Source organism: Cervus canadensis, chromosome 7, assembly GCF_019320065.1.
Source record: "Cervus canadensis isolate Bull #8, Minnesota chromosome 7, ASM1932006v1, whole genome shotgun sequence".
NCBI lineage: Eukaryota > Metazoa > Chordata > Mammalia > Artiodactyla > Cervidae > Cervus > Cervus canadensis.
The window spans coordinates 47,721,583-47,742,615 of NC_057392.1; the positions used below are offsets into that span (position 1 = coordinate 47,721,583).

General features: G+C 37.2%; 1 protein-coding gene across 1 annotated transcript in view; it reads left to right on the top strand.

Moving 5' to 3' along the window:
- The window catches only part of PAK2 (p21 (RAC1) activated kinase 2), an 87,185-nt gene extending 71,068 nt beyond the window's left edge, over positions 1-16,117 (top strand). Inside the window, exons 14-15 of the mRNA XM_043473269.1 lie at positions 6,735-6,872; positions 7,335-16,117. Of these exons, the coding sequence (XP_043329204.1) occupies positions 6,735-6,872; positions 7,335-7,421 (225 nt within the window). The 3' untranslated portion in view covers positions 7,422-16,117. The remainder of the gene's footprint in view (positions 1-6,734; positions 6,873-7,334) is intronic.
- The last annotated feature ends 4,916 nt before the right edge of the window (positions 16,118-21,033 follow it).

Below are 21,033 nucleotides of genomic sequence, written 5' to 3' on the forward strand. Positions count from 1 at the left end.
GGTAAATAACCAAGAGAATTAAAAGTATATATTCACCCAAGAACTTGTCCACAAATGTTCATAGCAGCATTATTCATAATAGCCAAAAGGTGGAAACAACCCAGATGTCTGTCACCTGCTGAGTGAATAAACAGAAGTAGTATGTCCACACAGTTGGATGTTATTTAGCTTTAATAAAGGGAAAGATGTACAGATGCATGCTGCATTGAGCCTTGAAGGTATTATGATAAGTGAAAGAAGTCAGACATAAAAGATTACATATTGTCAGATTCCCTTTACAGTTGATTGATTCCTCATTTGTGGTAGTTAGGTTCTATAAAACAGCAAACACTGAATTAACAAATACTGAACCGTTGCTTTTAGAGGAAGTATAGGGCTAGGTTCCTGCTTGCCTTGATCACATTTTTGTCAGTTGATCAGTACCTCAGTTTGCTTTATATCTATTTCTGTTTAAATACACTTTATTTAATATATAGTTGATTCAGTCGTGTTGGACTTATAGCCACTGTAACTCATGCTTGAACTTAGCTTATCAAACTAGTACGTTTCCTCCATAAGGCACATCATAGCCTTCTTGCCCTTAGGAATGCTGAACAGTACGCTGCTTTTCACCTCTCTGCAGATGTTTATAGATGACCACAGAAGCACTGAGAGTATTGATTTGGGGGTTACAGATTAATTTTAGTGAACAGGTAAATTCACCTATATGGAATCCTCAAATAATGAGGATCAACTGACTATGAAGTCTCTGGAACAGGCACATCCATAGAGACAGGAGATTAGTGGTTTACAGGAACTGAAGAGAGGAGGAAATGTAATACATGTGAGTGTTCTTTTTGGAAGGATAAAAATGTACTGCAATTAGACATTAGTGATAGCTTTGTAGTCTTGCAAATATACTAAAGACCTTAAATTGTACATTTTAAAAGGGTGGCGTGAATTACATCTCAATGAAGTAATTATTTTAAAGTTTTGAAATACCATACATGACTACAGACTTATTGCCAGAAATTAAAAAAAAATTTTTTTTTTTTTCAAAATAAGTTGGACATGCTGTAAAATGAGCTACAGAGGCCAGTGAAATGGGTATATGTAGAAGGTGCTCTGTCGAGACTGTGTTGGATTTTGATGCTCATTTTCCTAGTGCTTTTCATCCTCTTGCAGAGATTCCAGTTCAACTGAGCAATTAAAGTATTTATATAGAAGTGATTAATTTTAAAACACTGCAGAACAGTTTTTAAAACTGCCAGACTTCATTCATATGTTTGGCAAACACTGATTTGAAAACTTGCTCAAGACACTCAGATCAATAAGATGCTATGTAAGGTACAGTCTGAAAGAACCAACAAAAATTTCTGCCACTATAGAAGGGGGAGGAAGACAATTTTTAGAATAGAAATAATGTAATATGTTAAATGATGGACCCTTAAGTACTTGGACTGGTAGGCAGAGAGTCAAGTGTCCGATTTCAAAAGAGTGGTTGGGGAGGCTTCACTGAGGTAACATTTGAACATAGGAAATAAGAGTGAAACTCAGTTACTTAAGGGAAGAACATTTCCATCATGTGTAAAGGCCCTAAGCAGGAGCATTTCTTAAGTATTCAGAGATCCTTAAGGATTCCAGCATAGCTAGCCTACAATTGAGTACACAGCAGGAGAAAAAAGGTGGATCAGTTAAGACATGAAGCCAACTGTGGTACCTTAGGCCTTTGTAAGAATTTTGGCTTCTGCACAAGTAAGACAAGGAGACTCTTGGAGAGTATTGAATAGAGAGGTGAAAGTGATCTTCCTTATGTTTTAACAGGATCACTCTTAGATTTTGATGGGATTACTTTGTTGAGAAGAGATTCTCAAGAGAGGCAAAGGCAGAAGCAGGAAGACCAACTTTAGGAGGCTGATGCAGTGATCCAGGCAAGAAATGCTGATAGCTGAGACCTGAATGGTGTTGGGGGAGGCTGGAAAAAGTAGTTGGATTCTGAATGTATTTTGAAAGGAGAGCCTACCTGACAGAGAGGGAGAGATGCCCCTAGGAGCTTGGCCTAAGCAATTGGAGTGATGAAACTGAGGCTCTCCTTGGCTGAAATGGGGAAGACTGCAAGTAGAGAAGTGGAGGTGGCAGGTGCCAAATCAGGAAGTAGCATCTTTACATGTTAGGTTTGAGGTGCCTGTTAAGATATCCAAGTGTCCATGTGGATATATTGAATAGGCTGTTGAATGTGGAAGTCTGGGATCCAGGATAGAAATATAAAGTTGTTAGCTGTAGAATTTTTTAAAGCTCTGAGATCAGGTCACCAGGTCTAATGGGCATAGACAAACAATAGAAGAGATATGGCTTGCATCCTGAGGCGCTGCATAGTTAAGCATTGATCCTAGTTTTTAGGATATATTCAACTTACCAACTTTTTTTGGAAGTGCTACATCTATATTTATAAGTTAATTGGTTGTTATTTAGTCACTCAGTCATGTCCAGCTGTTTGCAGCCCCATGGACTGCAGCATATCAGACTTCCTTGTGCTTCACTATCTCCTGGAGCTTGCTCAAATTCATGTCCATTGAGTCAGTGATGCCATCCAACCATCTCGTCCTCTGTCATTCCCTTCTCCTCCTGCCCTCAATCTTTCCCAGCATCAGGGTCTTTTTAAATAAGTTGGCTCTTCACATCAGGTAGCCAAAGTATTGGAGTTTCAGCTTCAGCATCAGGCCTTCCAGTGAATATTCAGGATTGATTTCCTTTAGGATTGACTGGTTTGATCTCCTTGCAGTCCAAGGGACTCTCAAGAGTCTTCTCCAGCAGCACAGTTCCAAAGCAGTAAGCACCGAAATAATCAAGTCAGAGTATACCAGGCAGTTTAAAAAAGCAGAAAAATACAATCCATAATGAGCGGGAAAATCCATCTATTGAAACCATCCCAGAACTGACACAGATAAAAGAATTCATGTACAAGGTCATTAAAATAATTTTAATAGTTGCGTTCCAGATGTTAAAAGAGTTAAATAGAGACATTTGAAAGTTTTTTTTTTTTTTAATTCAAATCTAACTTTTAGGTAGTAACTATAGAATTTGAGATTGTATTAATGGCAGGTAATATAGATTAGTGATTTAATAATCATAGATATAATAAATATGAAAAATAAGGACCGAAATAAATTTCTTAAAAAATGAAATAGTATCAGTGAGCTGTGAGACAACTTTAGGTGTTCTCGTATGTGTTCGATATATGTTAAAAGTTTTAAACAAAAAAAAACAGTCAACTAAGAAATCTACAGCCAACAATCTTGTAAAAACTAAGGTAAAATAAAGGTTTTCTCAGACATACAGAAGTTGAATTTATCACCAGTGGATCTATACTACAAGAAATATTAAAGGAAGTCTTTTAAGCAGAAAGAAAAAGATAATGTGGTTCCACAAAAAGAAATGAAGAGCACTAGAAATAGTAGCTATGTTGGTATATACATACAATATTTTTCTTATCTAAGTATCTTAAAAAAATAAAATTGTTTAAATATAACAGTGACAGGAGGGAAGAGCCTGTGTGTATGTAAAATGACAAAAGTGATTAACTAAATATGGCAGAAGAGACAAACCTCCCATTCAGAAGAATTCTGAATAAAGTATGTAGATATTCCACCTCAAAGGAGATGGATCCTAACTCCCCTTTCCTTAATTGTAGACTGCAGAGAATTTCCTTCCAAGGAGCACAGTTTGAAAAGGGGGAGAAAGGAATAACGTTACAGTGGAGAAACCTGACAAACGTTACCTAAACCAGGCTTAGATCAGCTCGGTACCATCAGTGGTGAATCATGCTGATAGTATATACCATTGATATGATGTCATGAAAGTGGCACTCTTTTTAAAAATTAGGTTATTTATTTATTTATTTATGTCTGTGCTGGGTCTTCGCTGCTGCCCAGGCTTTTCTCTCGTTTCAGTGACCGGGAACTGCTCTCTAGTTGTGGTGAGTGGGCTTCTCACTGCGGTGGCTTCTCTCGTTGCGGAGCACAGGCTCTAGGGTGCGCAGGCTTCAGTAGTTGCTGCTCCCAGGCTCTAAAGTACAGGCTCAGTAGTTGCGGCACATGGGCTTAGTTGCTCAGCGGCATGTCGGATATTCCCAGACTATCCAGGGATATTCCCGGACTGTCCCAGACACAGGGGTCGAACCTGTGTCTCCTGCATTAGCAGGCAGATTCTTTACCACTGAGCCACCAGGGAAGCCCTGGCACTCCTTAACTTTGATCTTCTTCCCCAGAAGCCATAATCTCAGTCTAATCATGAGAGAAAAAGATAAAGAAAAATTCCAGTAAAGAGGCATCATACAATATAAAACCTGACCAGTACTCCTCCAAACTATCAAAGTTGTCAAAAAGAAAGTCTGAGGAATTGCTCTAGCCAAGAGGAGCTGTGGAACCCATGACAACTGAATGTAATGTATGGTGTCTTGGAACAGAGACAGGAGAGAGGGAGAGTGAGTGAAACAGGGATACCTAGTGTGAATGCTGGAAGCCCTAAGGGCCCCTGTGAGGTTAGTGATGCCGGTACCAGGGGTCTATCTTTTTCCTCCTCCATACTTAGCTGCATGGGTATAGGCAAGAAGTAGGCAGAATTTTAGCCATGTTTAGCCAAGTGAATACTATGAAGTGTGAGAAGGTCAAAGAAGTGATCATGTGAAAGGGATGACAGACACTGGAAGATCAGTGGGAATTTAAGTCCATTGGAGTCAAAGAATGCTAGCATTCGGGTACTAGGAGTGAAAAAGGTAGGAGGTGGAGTACAATTGAGATTTAATAGTTGCAGTTACTGGTACCGATGGCATAGCATGTGACCATGGGATGTGTGTGGCTGAGGCAGGTGGGCAGACAAGAACATCAAAGAGGACGTCCAGGAACTGTAACAAGCATGTTTGTATACTGAAATTGCCATGAATATGAGTCATGTTAGAGATAGTAACAGTGTTTGGGAGATGTTTAAAACAAGGAAAAGTAGATATGAGTTTGAAAGCCCAGAAATCACAGAATAGGAGGGAGAGAGCTCACAGAGGCAATGAGCAGCCAAAGGAACACTGGTCTCCAGGCTCAGATGTGTAAGTACAGAGGTGTGGAGAGCACTGTGGGTGAGGCCCAGTCCTCCTGGAAGAGCCAGGCCTCAAAAAGAAAAATACTTGGCGGGGGGGGGGGGTAGGGAGAACTGTATGAAAAAATTTGACTCAGAAAGGGGAATATGCTGAACCAAATGGGTATTAGAATGGAGAAACTGAGGGATGACTGGGAGACCTGGGCTGCTTATAATCACTAATATGAATGAAGATAAGGAGTATAATAAGATTTATCCTAAAATGGAGAAAAGGTTACTAAGTATTTGGAGAGGAGAAGTATCTAATGCAAGTGCTTTTTTTTTTTTCAATTTATTTATTTTTTTAATTGAATTTTCAGAATTTCCTTGTTTTCTGTCAAACAGCAACATGAATCAACCATAGGTATGGGATTCCCTCTTAATCCTTTTTGATGAAAGTGTAGAAGCTCATAACAATGTTATGATCTTAACTTGAAAATAACTGCTAGCTCGGAGATTATTTCTTAGAATGGAATTTTTAAATGAAAATTTGGAAGGAAATGTCATGTAAAGAGAAATGAACTTAGGTGACAAGAAAATGGACGCACTCATATACTGATGATTTGTGTCAGCTGATATCCTTTTTTTGATGGCATTTTGGTAATACAGCAGAATCTTTAAATAATTCAGTTGAATATCTAGGTGACCTTGGGTTGATACTTTATCCAAAGTATGATCCATGAAATAATAAATTGGATTTCATTAAAATTGGAATAATCTTCTCTTGAGAAAGACATTATTAAGAGAATGAAATGACCAGTCACAAATATTGAAAATATTTCCAAATATTTCTAAAATGCATATCTGATAAAAAAGAGTGTTATCCAAAATGTAAAAACAACTGTTAGAATTCAGCAAGGAAAACATCCTAATGTAAAAATAGTGAAAGATTTGAACAGACAACTCATCAAAGAAGATCCATGGGTAGCAAACAAGGCATGTAAAAAGATCTTCAACATCATATCATTAGTGAGTTGCTAATGAATTAAAACAAAAATGAGATAGCACTACAGACCTGACAGAATGGCCTAAAATTCACACATCATTATCTTATGGATTCTATAATTTATATTAGGGTTCACTCTTGATGTCATATATATCCTATGGATTTGAACTAATGTATACTGAATAATATGTCCTTTATTAGTATCTTAAAGAGTATTTTCACTGCCTTAAAAATCCTATGTGTTCCATCGGTTTATCTATAGTTATATAGATGTAGCTAGTTTAAAATTTTTTAGAAAGGTTTCAACAGATCTCATTGTTTTACAATGTTGTATAGCTTGGAAAAGAAATCTTAAGAAAGATAAATGAGATACTATTTGTTGATTGTGAAATTGTGGTCATTTTTCTTTATACCCTTATGAATTACAGTAGTTTTTTTTTTGTTTTTTTTTTTTTGCCAATGTGTATTTGTAATCCAAAAAAAGAAAAGGGTGAAGATAATTTTGAAAAATAAGTCAGGGAACTATAGCATCTAAATATAAAGTTAAAAATATTTAACCAACATGGGTAGAAATAAGAACTTACTTTAGTGTGTATGGCAATTGTCTTTAAGTAACTTTTAAAGTACTCTCTCACTTTGTTGAACTGTCTCAAGTATGTCAAAGTTATTCTTGTGTTTTTAGGCCTTGTACCTGATAGCAACTAATGGGACCCCAGAACTTCAAAATCCAGAGAAGCTTTCCCCAATATTTCGGGATTTCTTAAATCGATGTTTGGAGATGGATGTGGAGAAAAGGGGTTCAGCCAGAGAATTGTTACAGGTGAGTTCGGAAATAATACAATTTGGGGGAAAAGTTGACTTTTTTGAATAGCCAGCAGAAAGTTTTCATAGGGTTAATAAGTATATTTCACTGTTCATTCATCACCAGCAGCATGGCAGCTGCTGCATTTTAGGATTTTATCTGCTGGGAATAAAATACCCATAACACTGGAATAAGAATACGAGTTTTTACATATTACCAGTTCTCACACCAGTTCATTGCAGTCATGGGTATCTGAATCGTTTAACTGAGTTTTTATAGTACTGGAAGAACTAAAAAGAATACACTGATTTCAACCATAAAAGTGATGTATTGATTATGTTGACTTTTATATAGGTGTTGAAATATTTGTTAAATAAATTATCATCTATAAAGTAGTCTTCAGGGCTTACTTGAAAAAAAATATTTAGCTTCTAAACTTGTGACATTTACACATTTATTTTTTCCTGCTTTTTCTGGCAGCATCCCTTCCTGAAACTGGCCAAGCCATTATCCAGCTTGACACCACTGATTATGGCAGCTAAAGAAGCAATGAAGAGTAACCGTTAACATCATTGCTGTGGCCTCGTATTCTTTTTTCCATTTTCTAAAAGAAGTCTTTTAATATATGAAAATTATTATTCTTTTGGGGTTTAAAGAAATGGTCTGCATAACCTGGAGAAAAAAAAATAAACTACTACTTCCTGAAGACAACCAAGAAAAAATTGCAAAACAGAATGACAACTTTAGGGTCCAAAAGGAATTGTGGACTGAATCACTAGCCTTACGTCTTTGTGCAGAAAGCCCATCAGGGCCATTTACCATGCTTGAGATTTGCATTTTATTTTTCTGATATCATTATAATAGATCCCATTCATTGTCCCTTTTGGGGTGTTTTCAATACTTGAATGGCAGATTTGAGTTTTTCAGAGTATTTGTTTTATCTGCTAGTCTTCTTTTCTCTTTTCTTCATAGCTTTCTTTTTCCTTGACTTTCTCCTTTTGAATTGCTTTGAGAAGTGTTTCTTATGCCTAAATTGGAGGCAAGTGTGATGGAAATTATGTAGCTCCTTATATTGGCAATGGAACTCAGTATGGTTTGACTTTGTATAGAAGTTAGAACCAGCTGTTGTTACATGTAATATTTCAGTTTAGAATTTGAGCTGAAGGGAAGAAAAGTATGTGATTTTTACCTTTTTTAAGCAAATGTGAAAGAGTCAATTTTAGAAATTTCATGGTAGTGAGTTGTTTGGCATTTGTTACATGTATAGAGAGAAGACTAATAATCTATATTTATAACTAAATCATTGAAACAAAAAAAGAATCCCATTGACTATACATTCTTAGAGTTTTTTTTTTACCTTCCTGTGTCCTCCTCAGACTTTGCTTTAGGACTTTGTGCCACTACTTTCCTCTTCCCTCTTTTCTCCCCCCTTCATTTTGGAGATAAGTTTCTGTATATGTTGTAAGTTTAGCTAGTTTGTTTGTTTTTTAATTAACCCTCTCTCACCCTACTCCTCCCTCTCCCTTCCCATGGCAAATAATATAATAACCATTGAATTTTAAAATCTAAAACTTAACTATTTTTTTCCATTTAAAGGTGAAAAATGTTTGGAGTTAACAAAGTGAGAGACTTGAACCTTGGTGAGCTCTAAAATAATTAGATAAGATTATATTAATGGAAGAGAAATGTCAGTTACTTAGAGATGCAGCTTCTGACCAGTAAACTGTAGAGATTTGTGATAAACATTGTTCCCAACCCATTATCAGCATTCTACTGTCTGTGAGAACTTAAGTGACAAAGTACTTCTTAGTAAATTCATGGGTCATTTGAGATGTTGAGTTACTTTTGATTTTTTTCAAATAAGTAAATAATATTCATGTAAAAAACTGGAGAAAGAAGGAATAATGAAATGTGCTTGTTAATAGCAATACTGTTTTTATTTTAAAGATTTAAAAAAGGTCTGTGACCTGTAGCATTAATTATTCGAGTGCCCTCTCTTCTCCCTTCCTCTCCTGTCCTCTTCTTCGCTGGTCATTTCAATTGTTTGACTCTTGAAGGCAGTATTTCCCTTCTGACATGGCAAGAGCCACGTAAAAGAGAAAAATCTGTGGTTTGGTTCTGGCTTTTTATTCCCACCATTCACTCATAATTGACTTCACACCTACTTGCCATCCTGCAATAGTACGAATTGTGAATAAAAATAATTTTGATGTTTTGAAGTGCATTAGGAGAACTGATAGAGTTTTATTTCCTATCATTCCCACCATATTTGTGTTAAGATATAGGTATAAGGATAGAAATGGCTGGTGGTTGGTTTTTTTTTTTTTTTTTTAATTGGTAATGCAATGTTGGAGAGTTACACAAAAACAAGTAAAATAATTCATGGAATTTGTATCTAGAGCACTTAATGGTCTCTGTTTTCAGTTTGATTGTTGATTTTATTTTTCTCTGGATTATATTGACCTTCTACAACTATTACTAAATTACAGAAAAAGCTGGTTTATCTGGTGGAAAGCTACAGTGTCTCTTGAGTTCCAGATTTGGACATTCTTTGTAAATAGTTGTCTGGATGGATTATAATAAAGAAGATGCTCCCAGTGAAATAGAAAACCAACTAGATGACACGAGACTGTGATCCTCATGACCACTCTAGAAGGCACTTCTATACATAAATCATAGAGACCATATTAATTGGATGTAGTGCCAGTGCCCCGTTTTTTTGCCTGTGACTCAACAAAGATCTTTTCAGTTTATAGAAGCAGTTTGGGTTTGTATTTACAGCTTCTCTAATGATTACCTGCATGTCCATTGCTGGCAACGGACTTTGTCATTAAAACCTGACTCCTAGGTTAAGGGAGCTACACTGTGGTTTATTCTTTACTTACTTGGATAAACTAACTTGTAATAGAAATATACTTTGGTTAATTCTGAACTGTGTCATTTTTGAATAATCTTAATCTTAAAAGCAATACAGAATTGTGATTTATTAATTTTAAATTAAAATGTTCACATCTTGTTACAAGAAAAATTATATCTGAATCAAGATTCATGGTTTTTTCTTAATAACTGCCTTTTGTATTTACCCTTTTTGTCATTACTGTAGAATGAAAATTCTCATTTAAATCTAAAAATTACCTTAGTAGTCTTCTTTTGTTGTTAAGACAATATTACTATAGTATTTATTATATTTCAGACTCTCTGGCAGTCTGAAAGTTTCCTTTTCCTCCTGTTCCTTTTGCTGCTTTTAGGGACAGTTAAAACTGGGAAACCATGAAAATATTGAATATTTTATCCTACCTAGAATAGTAAAAAAAAACAAGTTGAGTGATTGTGCTAGCATAAGAAACTAAGGCTAACACAACTCTGTCTTTATGTATTGAGTGCCTGGCACGTAATATAAATTCTCTTTCCCTCAATATATAAATATTAAGCTGCTTAAGATGTATCTAGTTACCACAGTCCTAAATGACCCTGTGCCTTTAATGAGCAATTTAAAACTACCTATGAGTATTTCTTTGTAGGGCTCACATAAATGCATATTTGTTTATATATACTGTATTCTAGTTTGGAGTAATTTTAGATCTGATCAGGCAAGTAACTCTAATTAGAACAAAATGGGTGCTTAAAAATTTTGCATTAGTTTTTTAGTCTAAAAGTTTAAAAGTATACTGAGATTCATATTGAGTGAAATGTCTAAAATCATTGTAGACAATAGCTGAAGTCCAGGTTAAACTTCTTTGGGGTTTTTTATAGTGAAATTCATAGTAATATAAAAAGCAGATTGTCTTCCTTGTCTCAACTGCTCCCACAATAGAGAAACCGTTAAAATCAGTTTTTCCCACAGGTATATGAGTATGTGTAAGAAAGGGAAAAAGAAAATACACATACACACACACGGATTTTATTTCTCACTAACACATTTATTGACCACATTGACAAAGACACCGTGGTGAATACTGTGAGGATTACAAAGGAGAACTGAGCACCGGCCTGGCCTTGAGAGAACTGAAGTCTTTCTCACTCACAATTCTAGAATGTTGCCAAATGGAGAGAAAAAATGTATGATAATTCTGTCAAACATACTTTCATTCTGTGTTAAGCAGAGAATTAACTTTGAAATTGAACATCTTTGGTAGGAATGTCTTGTGGGGTTTTTTTTTTTTTGTTTTTTTTTTTTTGTAGCTAGAAATGGAATTAAATGAAAGTGACTTGTTTTCTGTTTTGTCTTCAAATTTTTTATTGACTTATTTTTAATTTAATCCCATTCAATTATTTAATTGTTACATTGACATTAACTGCTGTATTTGATGACCTTGTTCAATAATTTTGTTCTTTCAGGGCTAGAAATAAACTTTTTAATGTTCATTTTCCCTTTTCATAAACTTTAATTCTTTCTTTAGATCAGAGTAGCTTAAAAGAATATAGGTAATAGGTTTTCAAAGTACATTCTAGTATTTTTAAGGATGACTATTTTTTAAACGTGTCATGGCACTATGAATGTATTACAGAGCTCCAAATTAGAAAGACTTTCAGAAATCATTGATTAATAAGCATGAGCCTTCCCTCTTCTAAAGCAGGTTCAAAATGAAACGTGCAGTGTTCTAAGGCATCATTTCATTATACACATTTAATTTGAATGTTGGATATCCTGACATGGAGAACAGATGCATTATAGAGTTCAGGATGAAAAAACAAAATTGTACATAAAAAAGTATGAGGATGTAGGCAATGACTGCTTAAAATATTTGTTACACTATAAAACTGCTTAGTGCTATTCTGTATTTCTTTAACTATAGCAAATGCTCAAAACGTTTATCTAGGAAAAGTTTAAAAATGCCTGGGCGATTGATTTGATTGAAAAGCACTATTTGTAGGAGCTTGATACATGCTTTACTACTATTTTGAAATTTGTGACTTTTTAAAATTAGAGAATTATTTTTTATGCAAATAATTTTTTAACAAGCTTTATCTTTTGAAGAGGAGGAAGAAGAGTAGAACAGTGAAGGGAAAGGTCTTTTTTAAACCTCTTTTTTTTTTTTAGGTTTTTAGCAAAATAATATGCATAGATAATCTTTAAGGAGTCATAATAAACAGTACCAGTCCTCAGCTGTTAGCTTCCTCACTGCAGAGTCCTGCTCCACAGAGGCATCTGCTTTTAACTTTGAACTGGTTTTAGCATGCATTAATTTTCAGATTTCTAAATTATATACTTATGCTGGTATTTTTTGATATTTCTGTATTTTACTTTCTCTAGAAGCTTCCTGCTATTACAGTTGAGAATTTGATTACTATGCCATTTTCCCATTTTTACTCCTTCTATTCTCCCAATTAAGAAGGGTGGCAAAATTTGATTAGTGGTCAGTTTTTAACCCAATACTATCTGGGAGTGTTGATCATTTGAGTAATTTATTATCACCATATGTCATTTCTTGTTCAACTTTTTTGCTTTTCTTATTGTCAATCTTGTCTTTCGTTTCCTTTGAAAGTTTCTATGTTCCCATCACTAAGTTTTTCCAGACTCATCTCAAAAGCCCTCTGAAGGCTGTTTTCTATACAATTAAATGTCTCCTATAAGGACTGTTCCTTTTTCTGGACTCAGTTTGGGCTCTTGCTTTCCAGGCCTTCTGCCCTCTGGCATCTGAAACAGTTTCACTTTTCAACTGAATTTAGATTTTTTGTTTTCTCTTGCTTGGTTTGTTCTTCATTTTGGACAAGTACATCTTTCATTAGTGTCCTGAGGAAGGGTGCATATGGGTTAAGATTTTTAAGACCTTGCATGTCTGAAAATGTCTCAGATTTAGTCGATAATACAGGATTTTAGGTTGGAAATCATCTTCCTTGAGAATTTTGAAGTCCCTACTTTATCTGTAAAACCTGCCATTTCTGATAACATCTTTTTATGTAACTCATTTTTCTGCCTCTCTGGAGTTTTTGTTCTGAAAATTTACCTTGAAACCTTGGAGAGGGTCTATATGTTTAGCTTTTGGCAGGCCTTGATGATAAAGACTAATTTCCTTCCATTCTGGTGAATTCTTATATTATTTCTTTAATAATTGCCACATTTTCTCCGTGTTATTTCTTTCTGGCATTCCAGCATTGATTTCCTGTTTTTCTTATCTTTCTCTCCTGCTTTCTATCCCTTTGCCTTCTGTTTTTAACTTTCTGGGAGAATTTCCTTGGTTTTATCTCTGACCTTTTTTGGAACATATATCACCTGTCGCTTCTTGTTTAAATTTTTTTTCACCCCCACACTGTGCTGCTTGTGAGATTTTTTTTAGTTCTCCAACGAGGGGTTGATCCTGGGGCCATGGCATTGAAAGCACCAAGTTCTAACCACTAGGGGGCCAGGGAGCTCCCTCGTGTTTTTAATTTCCAAAAGGTCATTCTTCCTTTCTGATCTTTTTTTTTTTTTCCCATTTATTTTTATTAGTTGGAGGCTAATTACTTTACAATATTGTAGTGGTTTTTGTCATACATTGACATGAATCAGCCATGGATTTACATGTATTCCCCATCCCGATCCCCCCTCCCCTTTTCTGATCTTTTTATAGGTTTCTGGTCTTGTTTCATAAATCCAGTATCCTCCCCTGGTGTATTAAAGAGTTTTTCCTTACCTCAGGTTGCCATAACAAAATATCATATACTGAGTGGCTTCAACAGCAGAAATTTATTTCTCACAGTCCCAGAGACTTGAAAGTTGAAGATCAAGATGCTGGCAAAGTAGGTTTCATTGTGAGGCTTTTTGCCCTGTAGGTGGCCATCATTATGCTGTGTGCTCCTTGAACCCCATTCTGTGTATGTACACTTGGAAAGAGCAGTCTCTCTCTTGTTATAAGAACACTAATCTCATCATAAGATCTCACCCTCATGACCTCATCTAACTTCAGTGACCTCCCAAAGACCTCCATCTCCAAATTTCAATACAGTAAGGGCTAGGGCTTCAGTATATGAATTCAGGGGCAGACACAAATATTCAAGCCAAAATAGGTCATTTTTTTTAGAGTTTTTTTTTTAAAGTTATCTCTGGAATTGTTTACTCTTAAGTATAACACTGTCTGGAACTGCACTAAACATTTCACATTGATTTTTCTTAATTCTCAGTGGGACTCTTGGTGCTGCCCACTGCTCATTCATTTCACTCCTAGGTCTCTTTTTTCCCCCCTTTCTCTTTTTTTCTCCAAACTGTCTATCACCTGACTCCCAACCCTTTTATCTCACCATCTCAACACTTAACTTCTCCCTTACAGCCAAAATTCTGTGGATTTTTGTCTTTGTCTTCCTTTTGGTCTCAGTGAAAGATGTTTTTTCCTCTTGGCGACTAGCCTCACCAGGGACTCATTCTCAGTATTCTGCCCCCTCCTAGGTCTCCAAACCACTTTGATCCTCACCCTGCTGTGGCTTTTACCTGTCCTTCTGTTCTCTCTAACCCTCAGCAAAAAAAGGCATGCTGGAAAGAGGAGACCAGACAGGCTGTTTCTCTTCATTATCATGTTGCATCTACCATCAGCATGTCTTTGAAACTGCCCTTACCAGTATTTCAGAATCACTGAATTTCCAAGATTCTCAAAACATCAAAAAGATGACTTTTCTCGACAGGTAACTAATGTGCTTACTGGTGTATTTGAGAATTTCCATGATTCCGCTCATTATCAGTCTTCTTTTATACAAAATAGAGGACTTTCATTCATCGATTTTTAAAAATGTTGTGACCAGATACTTGTTTGAGGCTAAGGTTCAGAATGTGATGTAGGTGTAGCTTTGGTAAGCTTTTAATCAGTAGGATTATGTTTTCAACACTGAATATAAAATATGCAAACAGCTCTTGGTAAACTTAGCAATTGTGAAGGAAGAGTGATGAGGATAAAAAGAGCAAATTCTTAAAAATTTCTTCAGAACTTAATTTGCAGTGTACATTTGAGTAATGGACTTGCCTTGCTGATAATTTTTAGCTCTAAAATGTGTTTATTTTCTTGAGAATATTCACATGGGCACCTAGAGGAGAAAGACTTATCGAGGAATGTGCTGAGTGATACAGGAAAGCCAGCTCAGCCTTAAAAATGGCATAAATTCTTAGTCAGAAATTGAGTTGATGAGTACCTCTTTTTTTTTTTTTTTTTAAAGAGATTTATATAGCCTGTCACCGTGATTATAACATTTTAACCTATGCATCTTAGTTTTTGGTTAGAGGGAAAGACTAAAAAGATTGTCTTTCTAGAAAACAGAATATGTTCAATATATATTGATAGCCTTTGTATAAATTTGTAACCCAAGAAGTTGATTATTTTGAAAGGAACAACACTCATGTGGATGTATAGTTTCTGGTATACTTGTTTAAAAGATATCTCATTACTTTTTATCCACAGATCCCAGTGTATGTTCTGTAACAGGTGAAAAAATTTACCCTTGTGCTGCCCCCCGCCTTTTTTTAACAATCAAAATGGAGTAACAGTACCACATACATTCTTGTCTTTTATTTTTAGATCTGTAGATACATACAGTGTTGCTATGAATGCATTGCCCAAAAACAATGTTTTTTCTATTTTTTAACTACTTTACCCTGACTTCTCCTGTATTTAAAACAGAAGTGCACCATTTTCAAAAACTATTTGATCTGGGCCATAAGATTAAAGAATGTCTGAAAGTACAATCTGATTCTGATTAATATATTGTCTTTAAAATCTTTAAGGAGTTTTGTGGTTGAAGCTAGAAGACATCTTAATCACATTCAGTATTCCTTATTCTTTAGGATACTATAAGTTTTGCTGCTAGTAACTTTGTTGAAGAGCTTTGTTTTTCAATAAACTCTAAAAAAAACCCTTTAACCATTTGACTTTTTACTATAGACATTGCTACAATTTTCATTACACTCTTCTTGATGATAAGTATGTAAATGTTTCACCTTTTCTTTTCATCTGTAGATCTTTTGGAGTATGTTCGAAAACCAAGACATCATTGAGAAATAAATTTAGGCCGTGGGCTGTTGGGTGCTACATGGATCAGCCAATTTCATATAACTTATGTTGTCAGCCAGTCAAATATTAATACTTTTCCACTTCCTTTCATATATGCTTATTTTACTACTGATACTCCCTACTGTGTGCCACTGTGTGTCCTGTTTCAGTATTTATTTTAATGACAAAGCACAGGTGACCCTGGTCTTGACACAAGAAATCTAAGTAATTGAGTATTTCTTGCTGCACATTTCTTCGTCCATCACTAAGCACTGTAAAACAGAGCTTTATTAAAGCTTTTTTTAAACTTGGTTTCATCATACAGCTATTTGTTTGGGAGTTTCTAAATAAAAATAAAATTGGAGTGTATAATGTTAAATTTTACTGCTAGTGGGAGAACCAGTTATGCTTTTAGTTAGTAACCATATTAGTAGACTGTGTACTAAAAATGCTACTGTGAAGTGATAGTTTTCTTTTTATTTGTTTTGGGTGATAAAAGTGCTTATTACATCATACGGATTTTTATTTTTAGGGTCAAATGAGTTAATTTCACATAAAATGCTTGGAATGTGCTTAGCGCTTATTAAGCATTCAGTAAGTGTGATCTATCACTTTTTAAAACTACTCATTGGACAGTCCTTTATGATAATGCAGTAGCAGGTAGGGGGCTAATGAACTGAGAATGCTGCACAGAGCCATCTGCCCTTTCCCCATACTTTGTCTTTTGAAAAATGTATGCATAATACATCTTAAGGAAATTACGTTGCAAATATTATATGAAGACAGCCCCAGTACATCATTGTTTGGTAATATACTATGAAATTGCATATCTTATTTTGTAGTATTGCTCAACTTGCAATATGATACACTCTGTGATTTATAGGTTGTATAATCATTTTCCTGAAAGGGGTTTTTTAAAGAAAAAACATACTTTGGGAATTGGTTTATATAGATCTATTATAGTAAGTTTAAGTAACCAGGTACCCAAGAGTGAGTGAACAAGCAGTAAGTCACACACAAAAAGTCCACTGGTGGTTTGGGTTTCATGGAGTTCAGCAATGCCACCAGGTACTTGGACTTTGTCCTTATTTTGACTCCACCATTCTTTGCATGTAGGCTTGTATCCGTATGCCTGGCTGCCCAGATGCAAAATGGCTGCTCCACCTCCAGTTTCACGTCAGGCAGGAAGAAGAAACATGGGCAGAAGGCAAGGGGAAAGCAGGAAGGAGTAGTGTCTATGTCAGTAAAGTACATGTTCCCAGAAACCCTTAGCTTCTGTCTCGTTGGCCATAACTCATTTGGTATCTCCTAGCTGCAAGAGATTCTGGGGAAGAGTGTTTTAAAAAGCTATTGCTTCTCCAGACAAAATCAGACTTGTTAATAAAGGGGAGATGGGTGTACACGGCAGTAGCCACCATAGCTTGCATGTGAAAACTTACAATTCCAGTTTTTTATAACTCTTCTTAGTCTGTTCATGCTGCTATAATGGAGTATCATACACTGAGTGGCTTATAAACAAGCTTATTTCTCACAATTCTGCAGGCTGGAAGTCCAAGATCAAGGTGCCAGAGATTTGGTATCTGGTGAGGTCCCTCTTCCTAATTTACAGCTTTGCTTCTCACTATGTCCTCATGTGGTGGAAGAGGCAAAGGTACTCCTTGGGGTCTCTTACAAGGGCACCCTCATGACCTAATCATCTCCCAAAGCCCCCACCTCTTCATACAGTCATATTGGGGGTTTTCTCAACCTATGAATTTTAGGGGAGACAAAAACATTCTGTGTATGGCATCCCCTTTCACATCTTTGTCTCTGTTGATACTATGTAACTCCTTTTTAGAAGAGAGGGTCAGAGAGGCTATTTTGCTCAGTAATTACCCAGCTGGAATTTAAGCCTTTCCCATCCTAGGGAGTTAACTTGAAACAACTTTCAGCTCAGTAGGCCTTACTTCAGTTGTAAGGTAGCTGATTTTCTAAAAAAATTTATTTGGCTGTGTCAAGTCTTTGTTGGGTCATGTGGGATCTTTGATTGCAGTGCCCAGTTTCTCTAGTTGTGGTGCGTGAGCTCAGTAGTTGTGGCGCGTGAGCTCAGTAGTTGTGGCATGAGGGATCTTAGTTCCCCAACCAGGGGTGTCCCCTGCATTGCAAGGCAGATTCTTAATCACTGAACCACTGGAGAAGTCCTTGCATACATGCTAAGTTGCTTTAGCCGTGTTCAACTCTTTGTTACCCCATGGACTGTAGCCCACGAGGCTCCTCCATCCATGGGATTCTCCATGCAAGAATGCTGGAGTGGGTTATCAGGCCCTCCTCCAGGAGATCAGTCTTCCAGACCCAGGGATGAAACCTGAATCTCATTATGTTTCCTGCATTGGAAGGCTGGTTCTTTATCAATAGCGCCACCGGGAAGCCCCTGGATAGCTGATTTTGAAGGGATGTAATTGTTTACATTGTAGGTGGATTCTTTACCTGTGTGTCATTGCCTACTCTAGGGGATTTTCCCAACCCAGGGATTGAACCAGTGTCTCTTGCATTGGCAGACAAATTCTTGTATCACTGCACCTTCTAAGCCCATTGTTTACATAGCTTATGAAAACTTAAATGCAATTTAAATATAGATGCATTGTTACATATTTAGTTATACATCAGTCAGAAAAGACCACAAGTAGCTGCTATGAATTCTTCATGGAGTGACTGGTTTAGCTTAGCTGAGGCAAGGCAGCCATCCAGAGCAGGAGCAGAAATGCCCCACTTACCCAAAAGTAAATGGCCTTCGATGGTTTTGCCTTACCCTTGAGTTCCCTCTAAAGGGCATTGCTGCCACTGTTGGTCTCAAAGATAAAGGATTCTGAGCATAAAAAACTGATTCTTGCCACTGCCGTGTGATACTCAGGATTTGGAAGGGCTGCTGGAGGAGGAAATGGCAACCCATTCTAGTATTCTTGCCTGGAGAATCCCATAGACAGAAGAGCCTGGTGGGCTATAGTCCACCAAGGGTCAGAAAGAGTCAGACACGATGGAGTGACTGAGCACTCAGGTTTACACTATTCTGTAAGAATTATATATAACAATCTGACTGTTCAGAAGCATGGACTCTCTTGGTTCTTGAGTCAAACTCAGTATCTGCAAAGTCACATTCTCGTGGGAAGAGAATGCCATGGCATCACTTCACATTTTTTAATGTTTTAAGCCAGCTTTTCCACTCTCCTCCTTGACCCTCATCAAGAGGCTCTTAGTTCCTCTTCACTTTCTGCCATTAGAGTGGTGTCATCAGCATATCTGAAGTTGTTGATATTTCTCCCTGCAATCTTGATTCCAGCTTGTAACTCAACCAGCCCAGCATTTTGCATGATGTACTCTGCACATAAGTTAAACAAACAGGGTGAGAGATACACAGCCTTGTATTCCTTTCCCAATTTTGAACCATTTGTTCCATGTAAGGTTCTAATTGATGCTTCTTGACACACATACAGGTTTCTCAGGAGACAGGTAAGATGGTCTGGTATGCCCATCTCTAAGAATTTTCCAGTTTGTTGTGAACCACACAGTCAAAGACTTTTGCATAATCAATGAAACAGATGTTTTTCTGGAATTCCTTTGCGTTCTCTGTGATCCAATGAATGTTGGCAATTTGATCTCTGGTTCCTCTGTCTTTTTTAAATCCAGCTCATACATCTGGAAATTCTCGATTCAAGTACTTCTGAAGTGTAGCTTGAAGGATTTTGAGCATAACCTTACTAGCATGGGAAGTGAGCACAACTCTGTGGTAGTTTGAACTTCTTTGGCACTGCCCTTCTGTGGAGTTGGGGAGTCCTGTGGCCACTGCTGGGTTTTCCAAATTTGCTGACATAGCTAATGCAGCACTTTAACAAATTCCATCACCTCCACTAGTTTTATTGGTGGTAATGCTTCCTAAGCCACTTGACTTCACACAGCAGGATGTCTGGCTCTAGTGAGTGCCTACACCATCGTGGTTATCTGGGTCATCAGGACTTCTTCATACAATTCTGTGTATTCTTGCCACCTCTCTATGCAGTGTTCTGCCCGTAGTCCAAGTCCCCGGTCGGGAAAGAATACTCCTCGAAACAATGCAACTCACAATAGGGGAATTTATTACTGACTCGAGCCAGGGCCTCCCGCCCTCACCAGGTGTGTGAGGACGAAAGGCCCTGAGCCCCAGTTCCCTAGGGTATTTATTAGGTCAAAACAAGCAACAGGTAGTTGGCGCAAGCGGGTTGGTTACACAGTTGCAAGGTAATTTTTGTTGGCCCTACATGGGGCTTTCAGCTTTCCCCTGATAGGTTCCCTTTCTTCTGGCTAGGCATATGTTGATTGGCTGGCTCCAGGAGGCCTGATAATTATGTTACCCCAGGAAACCAGGCCTACTCCTAATCTAGGCTGCCTGCCATGGCGTTAGCGGTGACAGCCTCACATGCAGTACATCTAGATACAGTAATGTAGACCATACAGTTATGTAGTTACGTAGTACATCTAGATACAGTTATGTAGCAGTTCTTGAAGGGTGCAAAGAACATTTATTTTTGTTCCTTCTCCTCCAATCCATTTCATGGGGCTAGTTCTTCCCTTTTCCCTGGGTGAAATTTAGAAGAAAGACTCCGGCAGTTTTACCAGCAAGTTCTTAGAATATTCAAGGAAAAATAATTCCAGTCCTGCACAAACTATTTCAGGATGTAGAAAACACCCCTCAAATTCTGTTTCGAGGATAGCATAAAACGTGATACGAAAACAGTATGTGAAAGTTACAAGGCAGTCTCATTCATGAAAAACCAAATCTAGCAATGTATGAAAAAGGGAGTACATCCCAATCGAGTTATGCACGGTTAGGTATATTGCTGCTGCTGCTGCTAAGTCGCTTCAGTCGTGTCCTACTCTGTGCGACCCCATAGATGGCAGCCCACCAGACTCTTCCGTCCCTGGGATTCTACAGGCAAGAATACTGGAGTGGTTGCCATTTCCTTCTCCGTAGGTTTATTGCACAGACTTACTAAACACCTGTAAGTCAGTCACTGTTTGGTGCAATAGTGGTAAATAAGCCCAGGCTCTTCCCTCCTGGGGGAGTGTTCTCAGCCGAAGAGGGGCAAAGCAGGGATTACAGAGGCCCATAGCGATGCCAAGCCGAAAGATCACCATCGGAAAACCAGGGAAGAAAAACCTAGGCCAGGCTTCAGAGTGCATCCAGAGCAGCAACGTGTCTTTCGCTTCGGGCCAAA